The sequence below is a fragment of the Macrotis lagotis genome, chromosome 6 (genome assembly GCF_037893015.1).
Source record: "Macrotis lagotis isolate mMagLag1 chromosome 6, bilby.v1.9.chrom.fasta, whole genome shotgun sequence".
In the NCBI taxonomy this organism is placed as follows: domain Eukaryota; kingdom Metazoa; phylum Chordata; class Mammalia; order Peramelemorphia; family Peramelidae; genus Macrotis; species Macrotis lagotis.
The window spans coordinates 46,337,938-46,357,115 of record NC_133663.1 but is presented as its reverse complement, the minus strand read 5'-3'; the positions used below and the strand labels follow the sequence as shown (position 1 = coordinate 46,357,115).

Genomic DNA, 19,178 nt, shown 5'->3' with positions numbered 1-19,178 from the left:
TTTTTTCCCATCTGGCCAGTTCTGCTTTTTAAGGTATTCTTTTCCTCATTAACTTTTTGAACTGCTCTTTCCACTTAACCCAAACTGGTTTTTAACATGTTGTTTTTTTCAGCATTTTTTGGATCTCCCTCACCAAGCTGCTGACTTGGTTTTCATATTTTTCCTGCATCTCTCTCTCATTTCTCTTTCCAATTTTTCCTCTATCTCCCTTATTTGATTTTCAAAATGTTATTTGGGCTCTGTCATAGCCTGAGCCCAATTCCTATGTTTCTTGGAGTCTTTAGATGAAGAAGCTTGGACTTTGTTATTTTTTTGTGTGTTTTGATCCTCCATGGGACCAAAGTAATTACCTATGATCAGGTTCCTTTTTTTTCCTGTTTACTCATTTCCCCAGCCTATGCCCTGGTTTTTGGCGTGCTTCCTGAGCTTTTGAGTATTATTGGGACACCCCCATAAGGATCTCAGTTCCTTCAAGGTCTTATGAGAGGCTCTGACTGCTCTCCTGCCTGTGCTCTGGTCTGTGGATGAACACAAGGGAACTCTTGGCCCTGGAGCTATGAGGCAGGTCTACTGTCCTATGGAAATGGGGGGGCCCAGACTGTGACCAGGATCTGAATATGGGCAAGGCACCAAGAGTCCTGACCCAGGGACAGAGGAGAGACTTTGACAGTCTCCCCCTTACTTTCTGTGGACTGAGTGCTCTGAAAGCAGCTGCCAGATGGCTCCCCACTGGGCAGCTCTGTTGACCTGCTTCCATTTCCTGGGGTCTGGGCTGCTGCACTAAGGAGTGTCACACTAGCTTGGGTTTTGCACTTGCTCTGGCAGAAGTTTCACTGCTGATCTTCCAAGTTGTGATTGGTGTTCCCTTGGGTGGCAGGTCAGGAAACTGCTTCTGCTGCCAGGAGCCAGCACTCCCAGGGACCCAGGCACCCCATGAATGTTTTCTGGAGGGCTGGAATTCCTTTGCTCTCACACAGTGATCCTCCCTTTGCTATCACCCCATCCAACTCTGTGGAATAGAGACTTCTGCGGTCTTCCAGATTACCTTGGGCTGGAGAATTTCCTCACTGGATCTTTCTGTGGGTTCTGTCTCTTGAAAATTTAGTTAGAGTCATAATTTTAAGGTTTTTGAAATATTTCAGAGTGAGTTCCTAGGACAAGCTGTTCTAATGCTGCCATCTTGGCTCTGCCCCTTGAAAAACTTTAAAAGGAAATTTTAAATCAAACAAGAGAGATTGAGGGAAAAATTAGAAAAAAAAAGAAATCCAAGAAAGTCAAGCAACTTGAATCAAAAAGTTCAAGGAAAATAATTCCCTGAAAACTAATGACATTCTAAGATGCCAAAGAATCATAAAACTAAATCTAAAGAATGAAAAAAATAGAAGAGAAAGTAAAATATCTCATCAGTAAAACAAAAGATCTAGAGAACAGATGAAGGAGAAATAATATATAGCCCAAATTTACAGATAGGAAATCAAAGCAATCCATAATCGTATGAAAAATTGCTCTAAATTACTACTTATTAGAGAAATGTAAATTAAAGCATCTCTGAGGTACCACCTCACACCTTTCAGATTGGCCAATATGACCAGAAAGGACAATGATCAACATTGGAAGGGATGTGGGAAATCTGGGACACTAATACATTGTTGGTGGTGGAGCTGTGAACTCATCCACCCTTTCTGGAGAGCAATTTGGAATTACACCCAAAGAGCAACAAAAATGTGCATACCCTTTGATCCAGCAATACCACTCCTGGGTCTATACCCTGAAGAAATCATGAAAAAGGGTAAAAACATCACATACAAAAAAATATTCATAACAGCCCTGTTTGTGGTTGGCAATGAATTGGAAATTGAGTGAATGTCCATCAATTGTGGAATGGCTTAGTAAACTGTGGCATATGTATGTCATGGAACACTATTGTTCTATTAGAAACCAGGAGGAATGGGAATTCAGGGAAGCCTGGAAGGATTTACATGAACTTATCTTATTATGTAATTTTGTTGTCTCTTATATTTTATTTTTTTTCTTAAGGATATGATTTCTCTCTCATCACATTCAACTTAGATCAATGTATATACCATGGAAACAATGTAAAGATTAACAGACTGCCTTCTGTGGGGGGCGGGGGGGAGGGAAACAAGATTAGGGGAAAAATTGTAAAATTCAAAATAAATAAATTAATTTTAAAAAAAGAATAGGTGACCTACCTGAAAAACATACGATTAAAAAGAATCTTGATATAATATTAGAAGAAATTTTCAAGAAAAAATGCCCAATTTTGAGCTATCTGCAATGGAGAATACCATCTGTATCCAGAGAAAGAATTGTGGAATTTGAACAAAGACCAAAGACTGTTACCTTAAATTTAGGGGAAAAAAACCAAATCTGTTATATTATTATGTAATTTTGCTATCTCTTATATATTTTTTTCTTCCTTGAGGATATGATTTCTCTCTCATCACTGAGATTAATGTATACTGTGGAAACAATGTAAAGACTAACAGAATGCCTTCTATTGGGGGTGAGGGGAGGGATGCAAGAATGGGGGGAAAATTGTAAAACGCAAAAAAAAAAAATAAAATCTTTCTAAAAAAAAAAAATACCCTGAAGTTTGAGAACAAGAAGGCAAAACAGAAAAAGGAAAAAAATCCATCAATCACTATCTGAAAGATCTCAGAAAGAAAACATATAGAAACATCACATAGCTAAGTTTCATAGCTCCCAGAATGAGGAGAAAATATTGGATGCTACTGATACAGAGAACCATGGGCATGGAGAATATTGAAACTGGAAACAAATTTTGTAAATCTTTTGTTTGCACTATAAAAAAAAAAATCTTCACTCTTCCTTTATCACTCAGTTAAAACACTTCCTCTTGTCTTCTAGTAAGACCATGGCCATGCTCTATTGTAAGGCAAGCTAGGTTGTAGAAAGACCACCCAGAGGAATCTGAGACCCTTTGACCCCTCCCCAAAAGGCAAACTCCCCAATGCTGGACTTGGGCAACTCTCAAGTCACCCACCACCTCATCCCATGGACTCCTGAGGGGGATTTAAGAAGATTTCAGTTAAGGTCGGGCTCTCTTTTTTTTCTGAATTTTTGCTGAACTTGGCAACTGACCTGCCAAGATTAATTAGTAATTTATGTGGCCTTCCTTAATCTCTTATTAACTTCTCTATCACTATTTTTGTGTTGTAATTTCTTTTAATAAATCTCTATTTTCTTTTAACACCTACATTCCTGGGTCAAGTATCTGATTCTTCACAGCAGAATACTGAATTTGCAGCAACAGTACAAGGAAAAAACACTTTAAATAGATTGAAGGACCTAGGTCTTGTAATATTATATTCCAAGTAGAAAGCTAGAATAATGACCAAGGGTAACTTACCCAGCAAAGTTAACTATAATTTTTAATGAAAAAAATGGACACTTAACAAGCAAAGACTTTTAAGTTTCTATGACAGAATTCCAAGAATTTAAGGAAAAATTTAATACATAACATCCAGGAGGAGAAATGTAAAGTAAACATCAAAGATCAATTATAAGGAACTCAATAAAGTCAAATTGTTTACCTCACATATATGAAAATATTAGTAGAGTATTCTTAGGATTGTCATCATTATTTGGGTAGTTTTAAAGAAAGGCTTGGGTGAGTATGATGAGATCATTCTAAAAAAAAATAAGACCAGCCCTGGAGTCAGGAGGACCTGAGTTCAAATTCGGCCTCAGACACTTAATAATTACCTAGCTGTGTGATCTTGGGCAAGTCACTTAACCCCATTGCCTTGCAAAAAAAAAGTCTTTAAATCTAGAAGAAGATAAAAGGACAAGAGCATAGGGTGAGAGGAGAGGATAAGGGAGGGACTTTTAGAGGGGTGGATAGGTTAAGGAAAAGGAAGGCAAGGTAATGAGTAAACATAAAGCAGAAAAGTGAGGAAAAAATAAGATAAACAGAATGACAAAGAATAGTGAGGAGAAAATGGGAAAGAGGAAAATACCCAATAATTAATTGTAACTTAGAATGTGAGTGGGACTAAATTACCCATAAAACAGATATGGCTGGCTAATTAAAAATTTGAATTCATTTTTGTTGCTTTATGATAAAAACAAGAGATACACACAAAGATAAAATAAAGGAAAAGTAGAATTTATTACGTAAAAAAAAGCCGGTATGGTAATCATGATCTCAAAGTTAAAATTAAAATAGATTTAATCAAAAGTGAAAGAAAAATTATACTTTATGTCAGCAATATTATTCAATATTGTTATACCATTTAAAATACCTAGATAGTATATACCTAGACAGTAAAATACCTGAGCAAATAACTGCGAAAACAGACACAGGAACTATATGAACATTAAACATTAAACATTTTTTATACAAACAAACTCAGATCTAAATAACTGAAGTGTCATTTATTGTTCATGGATAGGAAAGTCAATATAATTTTTAAAGTGACAATTTTACCTAACCGATTCAATTAAATTACTAAAAATTATTTTACTGAGTTAGAAAAATAATAACAAAGTTCATTTGGAAGAGCAAAAGGCAGGAACATCAAAGAAACCTGGAAAAAAGAAGTAAAGGAAGTAGATTCAGCCATATCAAATTTTAAAAGTAAATTATAAGGGAGAGCATTGTTGGAAGTGTAAAGATGAGCATTTTAACTATTATAAATTAAAATCATTTTGAATAATAAAACCTATTAGCCAAGAGTAAAAGAATTGGAGGAGAAACTTTCAAAGATAATCTCAAATAGTATATGATTGGATTAGAATACTGCTGAGATGAGGAAAATCATGAGCTGATTGATTTAGGGAAACATGGAATGTCTCTGACCTGTGAAGGAAGATGCTAACTCATCATCAGAGAAACTGATGACAGGTGGAAATAAGCAAAATATTGAATGAGTATAGATGTGTATGTATATTGATATCTATAGCTATCTATACACACACACACACACACACACACACACACACACACACAAACACAAACTTAATTGAGCTTCTTTCCGGGAGAGGGAGAGAAAAGAGAAAAAAATTAAAATAAAAAGTTCACAAGAGAGAACAAAAGAAAACCAATAAGGAAGCAAACAAAGAAAGCCGGGTAGCTTTTAAAACAATGTGTATTACTTATTATCCAGGTTTTCCTGAAATGTAAATTTGTTTCATATTGAATCCTCTCTTATGGTCTAATGTGTACATGGCAATTTTTTCTCTCATTTTGTATTTGTTTAAATTTTTTAAATTATTAAATAAAATAAATACAAAAAGCTCCCATGCAGAAGAGAGATTAGATTTTCTCTACTTGCTTCAGAAGTCAAAACTAGATAAAACTAGCTGAAGGAGTAAAGTGGCAGATTTGGGCTCGATGTAAGGAAAAACTACAGAAGTGAAATTGGCCACCTGAGGGGCTAGTAAGTTCCTTGTTTCTGGAATACTCCAGGCTGAGCAACTTCTTATCAAGTGGCACTGCAGACCTTGTTGGTTCAGACTTGGTGGAACTGGATGGTTTCATTTGTCCCTTCTGGCTCTGAGAAGTGATGACATTCAGAGAGCAGAGTATTCAAGGTTAAAGCCTCTTTATCTGTTTATGAACCCTTACATTTTGTTGTTGCTTCAGGGTTGTTGGCATTCAAAATAAGAAACTATGCCTGATCTTGGCTAGTCATAGATGAATGAGGTTTTCTCTTCTTAAAGGAAAGCCTCCCGAGGACCCTACTTTTGAAGGCGAGCTTTCAGTAGTTAGATTATAAATGCTCTTCTTTGCCATGGTCTTTGCAATTTCTAGCTGCTGAAGCCATCGTTTTTCTTTAAATGCACTGCAAGCAAATAACAAACAATTTATTGTGAAACCTAATCTTTTCCTGTTCTGATCTGGATATGAAGGACACCCATCAGTTTGCAATTTTAGTGGTCGAAATCTTTCCAACAGGAGATTCCAGCAGATCTGAACCCAAAACTTGTGACCCAATGAATTGTTAAGGTCACTAGGTTGGCTCCAAATTTTTCCCAGTAAATCCTCAAATTATAACCACTAGGTGGCAGCAACCTGTCAAAGAGGAAGGAAGGAGCAGGTATTCAAAAAATAAAATGTTTGTGTTCAAGTTGGCATGCCACATCATGGTGGATCTCACATGAGTGTGGGCACTTAAGATAATGAATGTGTCAGAAACATCTGTGTCAAATAATTTTGCTTATTGCCAGATACTATCACTTTCATTCAGTTTTCCCATCTAATTTTTATCTCCAAGAGCTTCATCTCACTATTTTGCTTGATTCATTTTGGCTTGCTTTATTAAATTACTGACTTATTTACTTCCATTTTCATTATTGTCCAATTACTTATGCTAGGAGTTGGCAAACTACAGCCCCTTATACCATTTGATATGGCTCTCAAGCTAAGAATAGTTTTTACATTCTAAAGTACAATAAAACTTTATTTAAAAATACAAAAATCATCTTAGTTTTCAGGCTCTTCAAAAGCAAGCAGCTTCTGGATTATTTAACCCAGGGCTATGGGGTTTGTTTTTTTTGTTGTTGTTGTTGTTGTTTTTTAGGTTTTTTGCAAGGCAAACGGGGTTAAGTGGCTTGGCCAAGGCCACACAGCTAGGTCATTATTAAGTGTCTGAGACCGGATTTGAACCCAGGTACTCCTGATTCCAGGGCCCATGCTTTATCCACTACGCCACCTAGCTGCCACCTAGCTGCCCCCCAGGGCTATAGTTTGCTGGCTCCAGATATATGCTTTTTAAATTCATTTTCTTCCCCTTATCTTTCAAATTCTTTGTTCTGTTCTTAAAGAATCTTCTTTTTAAATCGTTATCTTATTATATAATTTTGCTATCTCTTATACTTTATTTTTCTCCTTAAGGATATGATTCTCTCATCACATTCAACTTAGATCAATGTATACCATGGAAACAATGTAAAGACTAATAGAATGTCTTCTGTGGGGGATGGGAGGAGGAAAGCAAGAATGGGGGGGAAATTGTAAAACTCAAAACAAATAAAAATCTTTCTTTAAAAAAGAGAATACTCTTTTCGTTTGTGTTTTTTAAGAATATTCTTAATCATAATGTTTGGAACTGATAATTTACTATTTGCTTTCAAATACAAAAAAAACAAAGAACCTAAGGATTAGCATTTAACTTCATAACATGGTAACTCTATAATACTAAAAAATTCACAGAGAGAGAAGGACTTCATCTTTGACTTATGTAATATTGAGACTAAACTAGGATCAGGCAGAATCTCACATGATCTTATTTGCTGGACTTGGAGAATTTCTAATTTACATTCTATTCGATTGGAATTATGGTATAATGAATAGGCTTGAGGCCCTCACAACTCGATTTTATTCTTAAAAACCCTTCTAAGAATGCTACTGGAACTAGATAATCATTAGTAAGATAAACCTTAATAGGGCAGCTTGGTGGATAGAGCATCAGCTCTGGATTCAGGAGAACCTGAGTTCAAATCCAGCCTCAGACACTTAATGATTATCTTGCTGTGTGACCTTGGGCAAGTCACTAAACCCCACTACCTTACAAAACAACAACAAAAAAGATAAACTTTAACTATAGGGAGAATAGGATGCTATAGTTTGCAGGGGACCCATGATATGATGAACCATAATAAAAAATTAATACCTCCCCTGTGCTTATCTCCCAAATGGACACTAATTAACAGGGTCCCCAGAGGACAGCTAACTCTTCACTCCTCCATAGATTCAATTGTTCATGAGCCCATACCTATGTCCTTTCCAATAAGGCAGTGGATATGGTTTTAAACTGAAAGACAGAAGATGACACTTGATTTTAAGTGTTCTTGACTGTAAGGGTACATTCCTAAGCTCTGGGAACCTGACTCATGAAGGAAGAGAGTTGGAATGAGTGTCTCAGAGCGTGGGCTTTGTGATGTAGATGATGATGACGACAATGATTTTGGACCTATGATACATATTCTACAAGAATAGTTAAAGAAGAAAAATACCTTGCAGAAGCTAAGCAGTAGACTGCATTCTCTCTTGTAGTCTTTCCACTATGTTCCAAAAAAGTTTCTAGAGATGAAGTAAGGAACCGTGCTGCTTTAGGTGTCACATAGTAAAAAGGAGGATAGCCCCTAGGAGCCAGTAAAGGAAGAGAAGCATGGACTGAGTATAGATTTGTTGTCATCATTTCCTTCTTCCTAGATTTAGGGGGCTTTTTTTCCTGATTGTTTGAGTGCCATTCTTGTAATCTTGAGAACTCATTTGTTTCTTTTATTGGAGGTAGTTTTATGCTTCCTATACTTTTTGGCTGCTGTGGAACTATCAAGGGATCCAAAGTTTTCCTGCTTTGTTTTTTTTTATGGAGACTTGGCAGTTTGGAAACTTTGCTTTTCATGCCCTTGATCCCAGCTTTACTCCATTCTTTAGAGGTCATTTTTGGTTGGGTGAAGCCATCCACCATGACAAAATCTCCAACTCTAGTTCTGAATGCCCGAGATCCATGGTGGCATCTTCTCTGAAGGATGTGATGCTGAGCTCTGAGAAACCATTGTTTTATTTTAATATAGATCCTCATGGGGACTGAAATTTTAGAATAAGAAACTGTGGACCACATCTTAGCCACCAAATATAATACACAGTCTTTATGCTTGTGTTTGAGGGCAATTGTCAGTGGGATTTGTCCGACTGCATTTTTGGAGTCCAGGCACAAGACATTATAATTGATGAAGGCCTTGAGTATCAATAGTTGACCTGTTTCTGCAGCTGCATGAATGGGACATTTAAAAGTATCCGGATGATGAGTTTCATGACACCATTCTCGGTAGGGGTGTACGCCAACTGCTTCATTGGGTCTTACCCCTTGCTGCAGGGTCCACTCTGTGAGCTCAATATATCCATAAAATGCAGCCATATAAAGGGCTACTCTCTTCTGGTACCTGAGTGAATGGAACAAAATAGGAAAGTTAATCTAAAATGCTGATAAAGGTAGGTACCCAGTTTCTATTCCCAGTGTTTGGCACACATTAATAAGTGCTGTTGACTTCTGACTCCTCCCTTTTTCCAGTGGTTCTTAGATTCCTGCTGAGGCTTTATTTAACTTAGTTATCATAGGAAGCTAATACTCTACTGCCATGCACCTGAAGACATTGCCCACACCACAATGTACATCCCATTTAGTTATAACTATATGGCACCTCAAGCCAGAGCTTCTTCCCCTAGGCAGAAAACTAGAGCACATTTAGTGCAGTCAGAACATAAGTCTGATAAGTCATTCTTGCCTTACAAAGACACCATTAACCTGGTTCCAGAAGCACCACTGCTAGTCTGGTTAATGTACTTGCTGACCAAGCCCAACATTCTGCATGAACTGTTAGAAAAGAACTCTCTGGTCCTTCCTTCACTGTCTCTTGTCAAGGTTCTCATACTTCTCAGACTGTCATTTAAAGTCTTTCCCAAGCTGGCTTATTTCTACTTTCTCATTTAACATTCCTCCATTTTACACACACTCTGTGTCCTAGTCAAATTACTCATTTCTCCTATTACCATGATTTTGCATAGGTTGTCCACCATGTTTAGAATAAACTCTATCCTCTCTTAGAATTCTTAGTTTTCTCAAAAGTTCAGCTTCAGTGTTAGGAAGCTTTTCCACTTAGTTTTCAGTGTTTTGTATCTCCCTATGCATTAGAAAGTAATCTCCTTGAGGGCAGAAACTTTTTTGCTTTATTTTTGTATCTTCAATCTCTAGCACAGTACCTGTAACATGAAAGGTATATGGATTGCTGGATATAAGATCCTAAAATATAATTTTGTTCAATGACTCTATCATTCAGACCATAGATTGAGAGATGGAAGGGACCTTCAACTTTATCTAGTTCAGGCTCCTCATCTTACAGATGAGTAAACTGAGGTCCACTGAGGTTAAAGTGACATGTCTAGGGTCATTGAGTAGTAAATGGTGGAGGTAGGATTCAAAACCAGATTTTGATTTCAAATTCAATCTTCTCTCCATTGCACCATGCAAAGGTGTATTTTATTTAACTTTCTGGTGAGGTGCATAACATATATAGAAATGCAAACTCCCTAAAGGGGGTTTGCTCCTCTTAGGGAGAATGTCCTCTGTTGCATTCAATTGGAAAAGGAATTCCCTGTTTTGATGGAGTCCTCCAGGTGATCCTGTTTACTTCAGAGATGATCCTAATATTTAACATTCTACATAGGAAAAAGCAAATGGATGAAGAATACTTTCTGTTCAGATTATAACATTATGTTGGATGAGTAGTTCACTCAATTCATCCATTGATATCTGCATTTTTGATAACCACTGCTGATGGGCAGGGAGATGAGCTCATAATTGAAAAGGAGAAAGGAAATGGATCATTTTGCACTTAGGAAATTGTGCAGCTTTTTGAATGATGCCACACTATTTCCTGACACAAATATCTCTATTTAACATCAGTATTATTTTGTCTCTATGAACACTATCTTCAAAGAATCAAAACCATAGATAATCCAAAAAGCAATGTCAAGATGCATGGGAGCTTAAGTGAAAAGGAGCATTCCTACCAACAATGATTGGTGCTGTATAGTATTATTTTTTAATATTATTAAGAATTTTTTATTTAAATTTTATTTTATTTAAGGCAATGGGGTTAATGTGACTTGCCCAAGGTCACACTGCTAGGAAATTATTAAGTGTCTGAATTTGGATTTGAACTCAGGTCCTTCTGACTCCAGGGCTGGTGCTTTATCCACTGTGCCACCTAGCTGCCCCTTGTTTAATATTACTGAAGGAATATTGTACATGGTATAGTATTTACAAATGGGATCTATGTCAATTAAATGACTTAATACTACTCACTTTATCAAAAGTTAATTGCTCTAGTATTTAATAGGAATATTTTTGGCACACTTCTATCTAGCAAGAGATAAAAACTGCCCTCAAGAACTTAATATTCCAATAGAAGAGATAACATACAAATAACTATATACAAGCTATGTGTATGCATGCAAACTACATACACCTAAGATATTTATATGACAATTTATGAATGGAAAGTTATTGCAGAAGGGAGGAGTGAGAAAGGTCTCCTGCAGAAGGTGAAATCTGAGCTGAATCTTAAAAGAAGCCAGTAAGTCAGATGAGTTTAGAAGAAGCAAGGCAAAGAGTGAACGATATTCAGGCTGAGCAATTCATACTGATTTAATGGTGATTTAATCTTCTTGCCACCATATTGAGAGACTGGGTCTCTCATCCAGTTAAAAGTGAGCACTTACTGACTTTCAGTTAACACTATAGGTATGGGATTTTCTATCCCATATATTCTTACTGAATAAGGACTAAGTCTATTAAATTTCCCCCAAGGTCTTGGGGTTTAATCAGATCAGGAATCTGTAGCACTCAGTGAATGGGAGTTTCAATAATTAGAAATGAGTTGGTTGCTAGGGGACCTGGCCAATAAGGGGATTTATGGAGAAAATGTTCTATCAAGATGCCTTTGCCATCAAAGTGTATAGAACAAGTTTTGTCTTTGAGTTAGCCTGAGGCAATAGGAGTGTGCTGAACTTCATGCCTCCAAACCATGTCATATGAATGTAGTGAAAACCTGAGACCTGAGTGAAGGTGCAAGAATGTAGAGTAAAAATAGCCAATACCATCTATCGCTTCAGTGTTAAAAGCAGCTCCAGGGGATAATTTTCTTACCTCTGCTGTTCAGTTTTTTTGTTGTTTTTGTTTTTGTTTCTTAGATTTTGCAAGGCAATGGGGTTAAGTGGCTTGCCCAAGGCCACACAGCTAGGTAATTATTAAGTGTCTGAGGTCGGATTTGAACCCAGGTACTCCTGACTCCAAGGCCAGTGCTCTATCCTGTTGTTCAGTTTTATTCAACTCTTCATCACCCTTTTTAGGAGTTTTCTTGATAAAGATACTGGAGTGGTTTGCCCATTCCCTTCTCCAGTTCATTTACAGATGAGGAACTTGAGGCAAACACCATTAAGTGACCTGCCCAGAGTCACAGATAGTAAACATCTGAGGTCAGATTTGAACTCATAAAGATGAGTCTTTCTGATTCCCAGCCTGGCACTCTATCCACTGTGCAGCCAATCTGCATCTGCCTGGTATATAATGGGAGCTGAGAAGAATTTTCTCACCACAATCTAGATGCTAAGAGAGTGGGAGAGTTTCAGCTGTAAGGAAGGGAGATAATCAAAAGGAAAGACTATGACCTGGGAATTTCTTTTCTGTTCTGATTGGGTGTGGCTGTGAACATGATAAAAGACAAGCAGCCTTAGCAATGGATGACAACTCCAGGAGAGGGCAGTGGTGTAGTGGAGAAGGAGTGTAAGAACTGGTGGGAAGAGATAAAGCCAACCTGGACTGTTCAATCTGAATATCATTCGGTTTTCTTGACAGGTTTCCAAGAATGAAGGAGAAGTTGTTGCTTGGGACTAGTTGCAATCAATAAGCCTGTAGGAAGAAGGGGTAATTGAGAGAGACCTAAGAGATATATCCAAGTAGGTCAACCAAAATCTAGTTGAAGTCAAAGCCAGGACTTCCCAGGAAGTTTCAAAACATTGGTGAAAGACATTTCTACAAACAAATAATCAACCTGAGATAGCATCTTTTATGGCTGTGAATCATCAACCACATAGCTCTCTCATTTTTGCTGTGTGTGATGGAGCTACACACTCAGACAATAAGAAATGGACAAAAGAATCTCTGTAATTCCTTCCTATTTGATTTCCCATCATTTTTTGGAATACAGTAGGGCTATCATACATGTAGCATTGCAGATCTGTGTCAAGAATTTTTAGGAATAGCTATGCTTGTGAGTATTGCTCATGGGGAAAAAATAAGCTTTGTTAATTTAATTAACATTTATTTTTTATAGCAACCATACTTGAGTACTGGTTCCTCTTCTGAGAGATACTGTTGAACTTTAAGTTTTTGTCCTTGGAGACATCCAGTCAGAAATTCTTTCCATCCATCCCATACATCTAAGCGAAGTGTTGTTCCTGTAGGTGGGGATGAATATATTTCACTACGATTTATAGTTCACAAAGTTTGTTTGACCAAAGCAAAGAAAATGGCTTGCTATTGTGGCTGTGACAGTATATGTGTTTTTGCCAGGAAAGCAGATCTGACCTCTGTATGAATCTGGAGGGACTCTGCTTCCAGCTCAGTCATTCATTTGGAAATGCCACCCTGACTTCAAAGTGCTTCTGTTTTCCTCATCTATAACATTGTTTGTTTCCCATGCTTGTGCATGGTCAAAGGACACAAACAGCTTTCAAAAGAAAAATAATAGGTTCTATAAATACCCACATGGAAAAAAATTGCTCTTTATGATAGCATAAATACCACAAAAGTTCTACAATTATTATTTTAATCTATATGAGACCTTTCATTTGACCTAAGACTGCCATTCTCTCTCTACTTTCTTTTTTTTTTATGCCTTTCTTCTCTCCCCTTTTGCCATTCTGGCATTTCTCTTTTTTCCCCCTCTCCCCAATCTCTGTTTTTTTGCCTTTTCTTCCCCTTTCCAAAAGAACATGTGCAATTGGGCATGTAGGGCTTAATGTGTAAGAGGAAATGCTACTGGATTCATCATGCCTGTCTGAATGCTGCTATGTTCCAGATGTGACTGAACCAAACTCCCCTGCTCCTGCTCCCCAAGTAGTCTTGATTTTGGCTTAGCAGAACTTGACCATTCACCAGAGACTGCCTTGCCTCAAACCCAATTTAAACATCATGTGTTCTTGATCTTCCTTCCTATTTGAGGTATCTATTGACCTACATTGTTGATCTTGTGTTTCCTGTCCCAATTTATTATAATCTGATTCTGACTCAGATTAGCTCTACCATGATAAGGAAGGCCCCCTGACAGATAGGGTGATTTCACATCCAGGAGAGTATAGTTTTACAACCATTCTTTGGTTATTAAAACTGATTAAAATACTTATCAAAGATTCTATAATTGGAAATTCAAAATTTATTTATTAAAGGGCACCTATTCTTCTGAATTTTTCCTAATATGATGTTTAGTTTCCCCTAGAGATAGGCATAAGAAAACAGAGTTTTAACAGTCTATTCTAAATTAAATTATTTCATTTAATTATCTACAAAATACTAATTTATTGTGAGATCACAGATATTTTGATCCTATTCTCTTTCTATTCTGCAAGGAAGAGAAATGACCTAAACCAATAAAGATTGCCTGGGATTTGGAATTTTCACTCATCTTTTTCTTATGTAAGAAACTATCATATGGTATTGGAAAAGGCAGGGAACTTGAGAAAGCCCACAAAGAAGAGGGGGAAAAATGAGAGGGAGTAAAAGACATTGTCTCAGCAGCACAACAGTGACTGGCTTGCAGTAGTTCCTGCCCAAGCCTACAGGAAGAAGAGAAATCTAAAGCAGTAAATGATAAGGTATAAGACTAACTTTTTACTATAGTGTCTGTAGCACCAAGTGCATTGTGGGCAAGGTGCACAAACTGATGGTCCTCATTTCCTTCCCATTATCCTACTTGGGCTCAATTCAGCAGGAATCCAAATCTGAGACTGTTCATTTATTCTGATAAAAGCTATGTTTTTAAAATCCAGTTTTAATTTTCAGCAATATTTGTGGTAGATCTAGAGATGCATTTCCTTCCATCCCTTTGTCATCTGAACATTCAGGAGAAGCCAGGATAGATCTAGTATTAGTCAGAGACAAGTACTGACTGGGAAGTTTTTTAAGTGAGGAATTTGGTATGAGCCATTAACATAATATTTTTGATAATTATGAACTTAGAATTATGCACAATAATTTAAAAGGAGAATTCAGAAGCATTCACTTCTAAGACCCTAAGGAACCAAACTTTCAATGTTATTGAAATCCACCTGTCTAACCCACCGAAAGGGCCTTGGATCTCTCTGGAAGAGATAGGTGGGCCTGAAGAATAACTTCTTCCATGTACCAAGGGAAAAAATTAAAAAGAAGGAATAAAGGAAAACCTTCCTTCAAGTTATTTGTTTATTATTTTTTTTCATTCCCTGTCATCTTCATTCAAGGACTGAATCTGAGATTGTACTTCTCTCTGGCCAAAGGCCAGAGGAGATCCTGCTTTCAAGGCTAGTTCCTATATAATAAAGGAAGACAATGGGGCAACTCTCAAATGTCAAAGGGATTTCAGAGTTGTATTGACTAACTGACACTTCTCAAGTTTCAAAGTAAATTTCTAAAACTCACATTTTAGATTTTCACTTTTGCTTGAAAAAAAATAGCTGTAGTGGTCTGACCCAAGATGATTGCAAGATAGATTTTTCAGCTTGCTATAAATATTGTACTCCCCATAAACTAACTACCAATTAATAGGATGAATTCCAGAAGGTGGCTAACCACTTCTTCCCTCTGTGTTCTAGTATGGTTTTTGTTGTTTTTAGTACTGTTGTTCACAAACCCATCATAGTGTGATTATCATCCAGATAGAATAAGTCAAAGTTTAAAATAAGGGATTTATCAAAGTGGTATGTCAAGGGATGTTCGTATAAAACATCCCCCCAAAATGAGAATACACTCTCCCCTTGAACATGTAAGATCCCCGGGGAGAATGGGCTCAATAGAGATCATACGTAGTGAAGGTATAACTCATAGTTCTTGATTTCTGGAAGTCTTTTTCTCCTTTTGTAGAATCTTCATGAAGACCACTCTTTAATGTTTGTAACTCTCTTTTGGGTCCTAAAGTTGATGCCCTTGTAGCTTTATACTATAGTGGCTATAACACCAAGTGCTATAATTGATGCCCTTGCTTTCTTCTGTGAGTTCAGTTTGTCCTTAGCCACCAGTTTAGATCCTATGGTCAGCTGCTGCTGCTGTTTCATGGACACTACCAATACCTTATGGGAAATCCTAATTTTCTGACCTTTCAGAATCCACAGGATCATCTTTTTCTCAAAGAGAAGTGACAGACTTTTCTCCTTCCAAATGATTCCTCCTCAGGTTGACCTACTGCTGGATTGCCACATTCCAAACTGGTTTGCCATTTTATCCAAGCCCCACAGATTGACTGATTCTCTTCAGTCTACCACAGGATGTTCCCTGTGTGGCTCAGCTGCTTTTATTCAAGTCGTACCTAGTTTGTTCCTTTAGTTGTTGAACTGATTGATTGGTTGGTTGATTTAATAGCGTTGTTCAGGAGTCATTCATATCTAATTTTCCTCCTTTGGTTTATTGATGCTATGATTCAATCAAAAGGGAGCTTTCACCCAGAAGGTATCAGGGCTGGAGTATCTAGTTAAATATATTAATTGGGGTTTAAGCATATGGGACAATCCTGATACTTAAAGAACTTAACCATTAGTTATCAGAAACAGAATGAAGCACTTTGTAAGACAGGATGACTTTCTCATTAGAAAATGTCAGCAATGGGGGCAGCTAGGTGGATAGAGCACCAGCCCTGGAGTCAGGAGTACCTGAGTTCAAATCCCCGTCTCAGACACTTAATAATTACCTAGCTTTATGGCCTTGGGCAAGCCACTTAACTCCATTGTCTTGCAAAAAAAAAATTGTCAGCAACATAAGGAAATCACCATGAAACAAAGTCTGTGTTTTCTATTATAGAGGCCAAGATCATAACTTACCAGGAAAGACATAAAAGGAATTCCCAGGGTGGCTACTATTTTAGAACAGATGACCTGCAGGGTTTGTTTTTCCTTCTAAGATTCAGTGGCTTTCTACTATTTCTGATTTGAAAATAAAAGCAAACTGCTTTGTTTCCCTCTTCAGAAAAGAGGCAGCAAAATATAGTGGATAAAGTGTTCGACTTGAACTCAGCCTCTGACACTTATTAGCTGTGTGACCACTGCAGGAAAGGAACAAGCATATGTAGAGAACATGCTTAGTGCTTTACAAGTATTATCTCTTTTATTTCTTCAACAACCCTAGGAGGTGGGTGCTAATATCTTCTCCATTTACAGAAAACCGAGTGCCGTGGCTTTTTTTTCCCCCTAGCTAACACTAAGTACTAAAAGAGCTATCAGCTTGACCTCTTCAGAGAGAGGCTTTCTGGTCACTACATCTGAGATAATCAGAAGACTCTGAAGGCCCAAAAACTGTTTGTAGAGAAAAGTACTGACAATAAGACAATGGAGAAACACACCCATTAGAGAGTAAAAATGTGATACCTGCAAAGAGCTTCACTGTATCTATGATATCATGTTGTACTTTAGGTAGAGGAGTCCTAGGATTTCCTATGCAATTCTTATTGATAGCATCCCATAAGTTTCTTGCAGGGGATCTGCCCCATTGTATTAGTGTATTCTTCACTTTGTAGTCACTTCTCTTGGTTGCCAAATGAATTTAAAGGTTTTCCACTGGTTAGCAACTGTTCTTGCTGCATGAACATCAGATCACTTTTGTTCTTAAATTTTTTGTTAATAATTTGTTATTGTGTTGTCCACCAGTTCTTCGTGACTGTGTGGACCATATTGTCCATGGAGTTTTCTTGGCAAAGATACTGGAGTGGTTTATCATTCACCTTTTTCAGTGGATTAAGACAGAGGTTAGGGCAGCTAGATGATGCAGTGATTAGAGCACCAGTCCTGGAGTCAGGAGAACCTGAGTTCAAATTCAGCCTCAGACATTTACCAAGTACCTAGTTGTGTGAACTTGGGCAAGTCACTTAACCCCATTGCCTTGCAAAAACCTAAAAAAGAGAGGTTAAATGACTTGCACAAGGTCACACAACTAGTAAATATCTGAAGCTGGATTTGAACTCAGGTCTTCTTGACTTCAGGCTTAGCATTCTATCCACTGAATCACCTAGCTGCTCCCTAATAATCTGTAGTTTATACTGCTTAACAATTCTTTATTTTTAACATATTTCAGCCTGCTCACAGACACAAGGGTTTCCTTCTTGCCTCTATTTGATAATTGTTTTCAGTCCTTGGGAAACTATAGAGTTCCATGTCTTCCAGTCACACAACAAAAACAATCATCGCAGTAATCATTCAATGAAAGTGAGTTGGTTGCAGGAGGGATGGGAATTCAGGGAAGCCTGTAAGAATTTGCATGAACTGATGCTGAGCGAAATGAGCAGGAACAGAAGAACATTGTACACCCTAACAGCAACATGGGGGTGATGACCAACCTTGATAAATTTACTTATACCATCAGTACAAAAATCAGGCACAATTTTGGGGTGTCTGTGATGGAGAATACCATCTGTATCCAAAGAAAGAATTATGGAGTTTGAACAAAGACCAAAGACTATTACCTTTAATTTAGGAAAAAAAAACCCTTTATCTTACTGTGTAATTCTACTATCTCTTATACTTTATTTTTCTTCCTTAAGGATATGATTTCTCTCTCGTCACATTCAACTTAGATCAATGTATACCATGGAAACATTGTAAAGACTAACAGACTGTCTTCTGGGGGGGGGGGGTGGTGAGGGAAGGAAGATTAAGGGAAAAATTGTAAAATTCAAAAAAAGAAAAGAAAAAGAAAAAAAAAGAAAGTGTATTGGTTGCTATACAGGTAGAGAGAATGGTTTCATATTAAACTTTCTTCAAGATCACATGAAATCAAGCAAAGCAGGTTCTATTCTCAGCTTGTCATTGATAAACTGATGTTTAGTGTAAGAAAGAGTTTGCAATTTCCTTTAGCACAAGGGATGGCAAATTGGATGACTCTTCAGTGCTGGGCAAACAAAAGCTACACAATACATCAAGGGGAAAGGGGCAAATCATCTAACTTCTCTGGCTTTCAGTTGCCCTGTTACAACAGGGATAAAATTTTGTTAGAAAACTTTGTGATGTTTGGTGAGCTTAGATGAATAAATATCAAAGGGTTTTATGATTCCAAAAAAAGAAAAAGTTACAAAAAAGGAGAAATGTTAAGTCTTCATAATTGTTTGAAGAAGATTTCATTAGCCAGGAGGCTAATGTGAAATGGCCAGACTTAGAGTGAGGAAATCAAATCCGACCTAAATACTTGCTATGTGAACTCAAGCAAATCAGTTAACCTCTCTCTCTCTCTCTCTGTTTCAGTTTCCTCTTTTTGTAAAAATGAAGATAATTATAGCACCTATTTCTGGGGTTATTGTAAGAATAAAATGAAATTGCATTTGTAAAAAACTTTGTGAATTTTAAAGTACTATAAATGTTCATCATTTTATTATGTTATTACTATATTAAT

The 19,178-nt window shown here is 37.2% G+C and overlaps 1 protein-coding gene across 1 annotated transcript in view; it reads right to left on the bottom strand.

Annotated features, from left to right (window-relative positions):
* Positions 1-4,739: 4,739 nt before the first annotated feature.
* ANKUB1 (ankyrin repeat and ubiquitin domain containing 1) overlaps positions 4,740-19,178 on the bottom strand; it is a 42,174-nt gene continuing 27,735 nt past the window's right edge. Inside the window, exons 5-7 of the mRNA XM_074191088.1 lie at positions 12,898-13,012; positions 8,005-8,937; positions 4,740-5,831 (exon numbers count right to left, since the gene is read on the bottom strand). Coding sequence (XP_074047189.1) covers positions 5,678-5,831; positions 8,005-8,937; positions 12,898-13,012 — 1,202 coding nt within the window. The 3' untranslated portion in view covers positions 4,740-5,677. The remainder of the gene's footprint in view (positions 5,832-8,004; positions 8,938-12,897; positions 13,013-19,178) is intronic.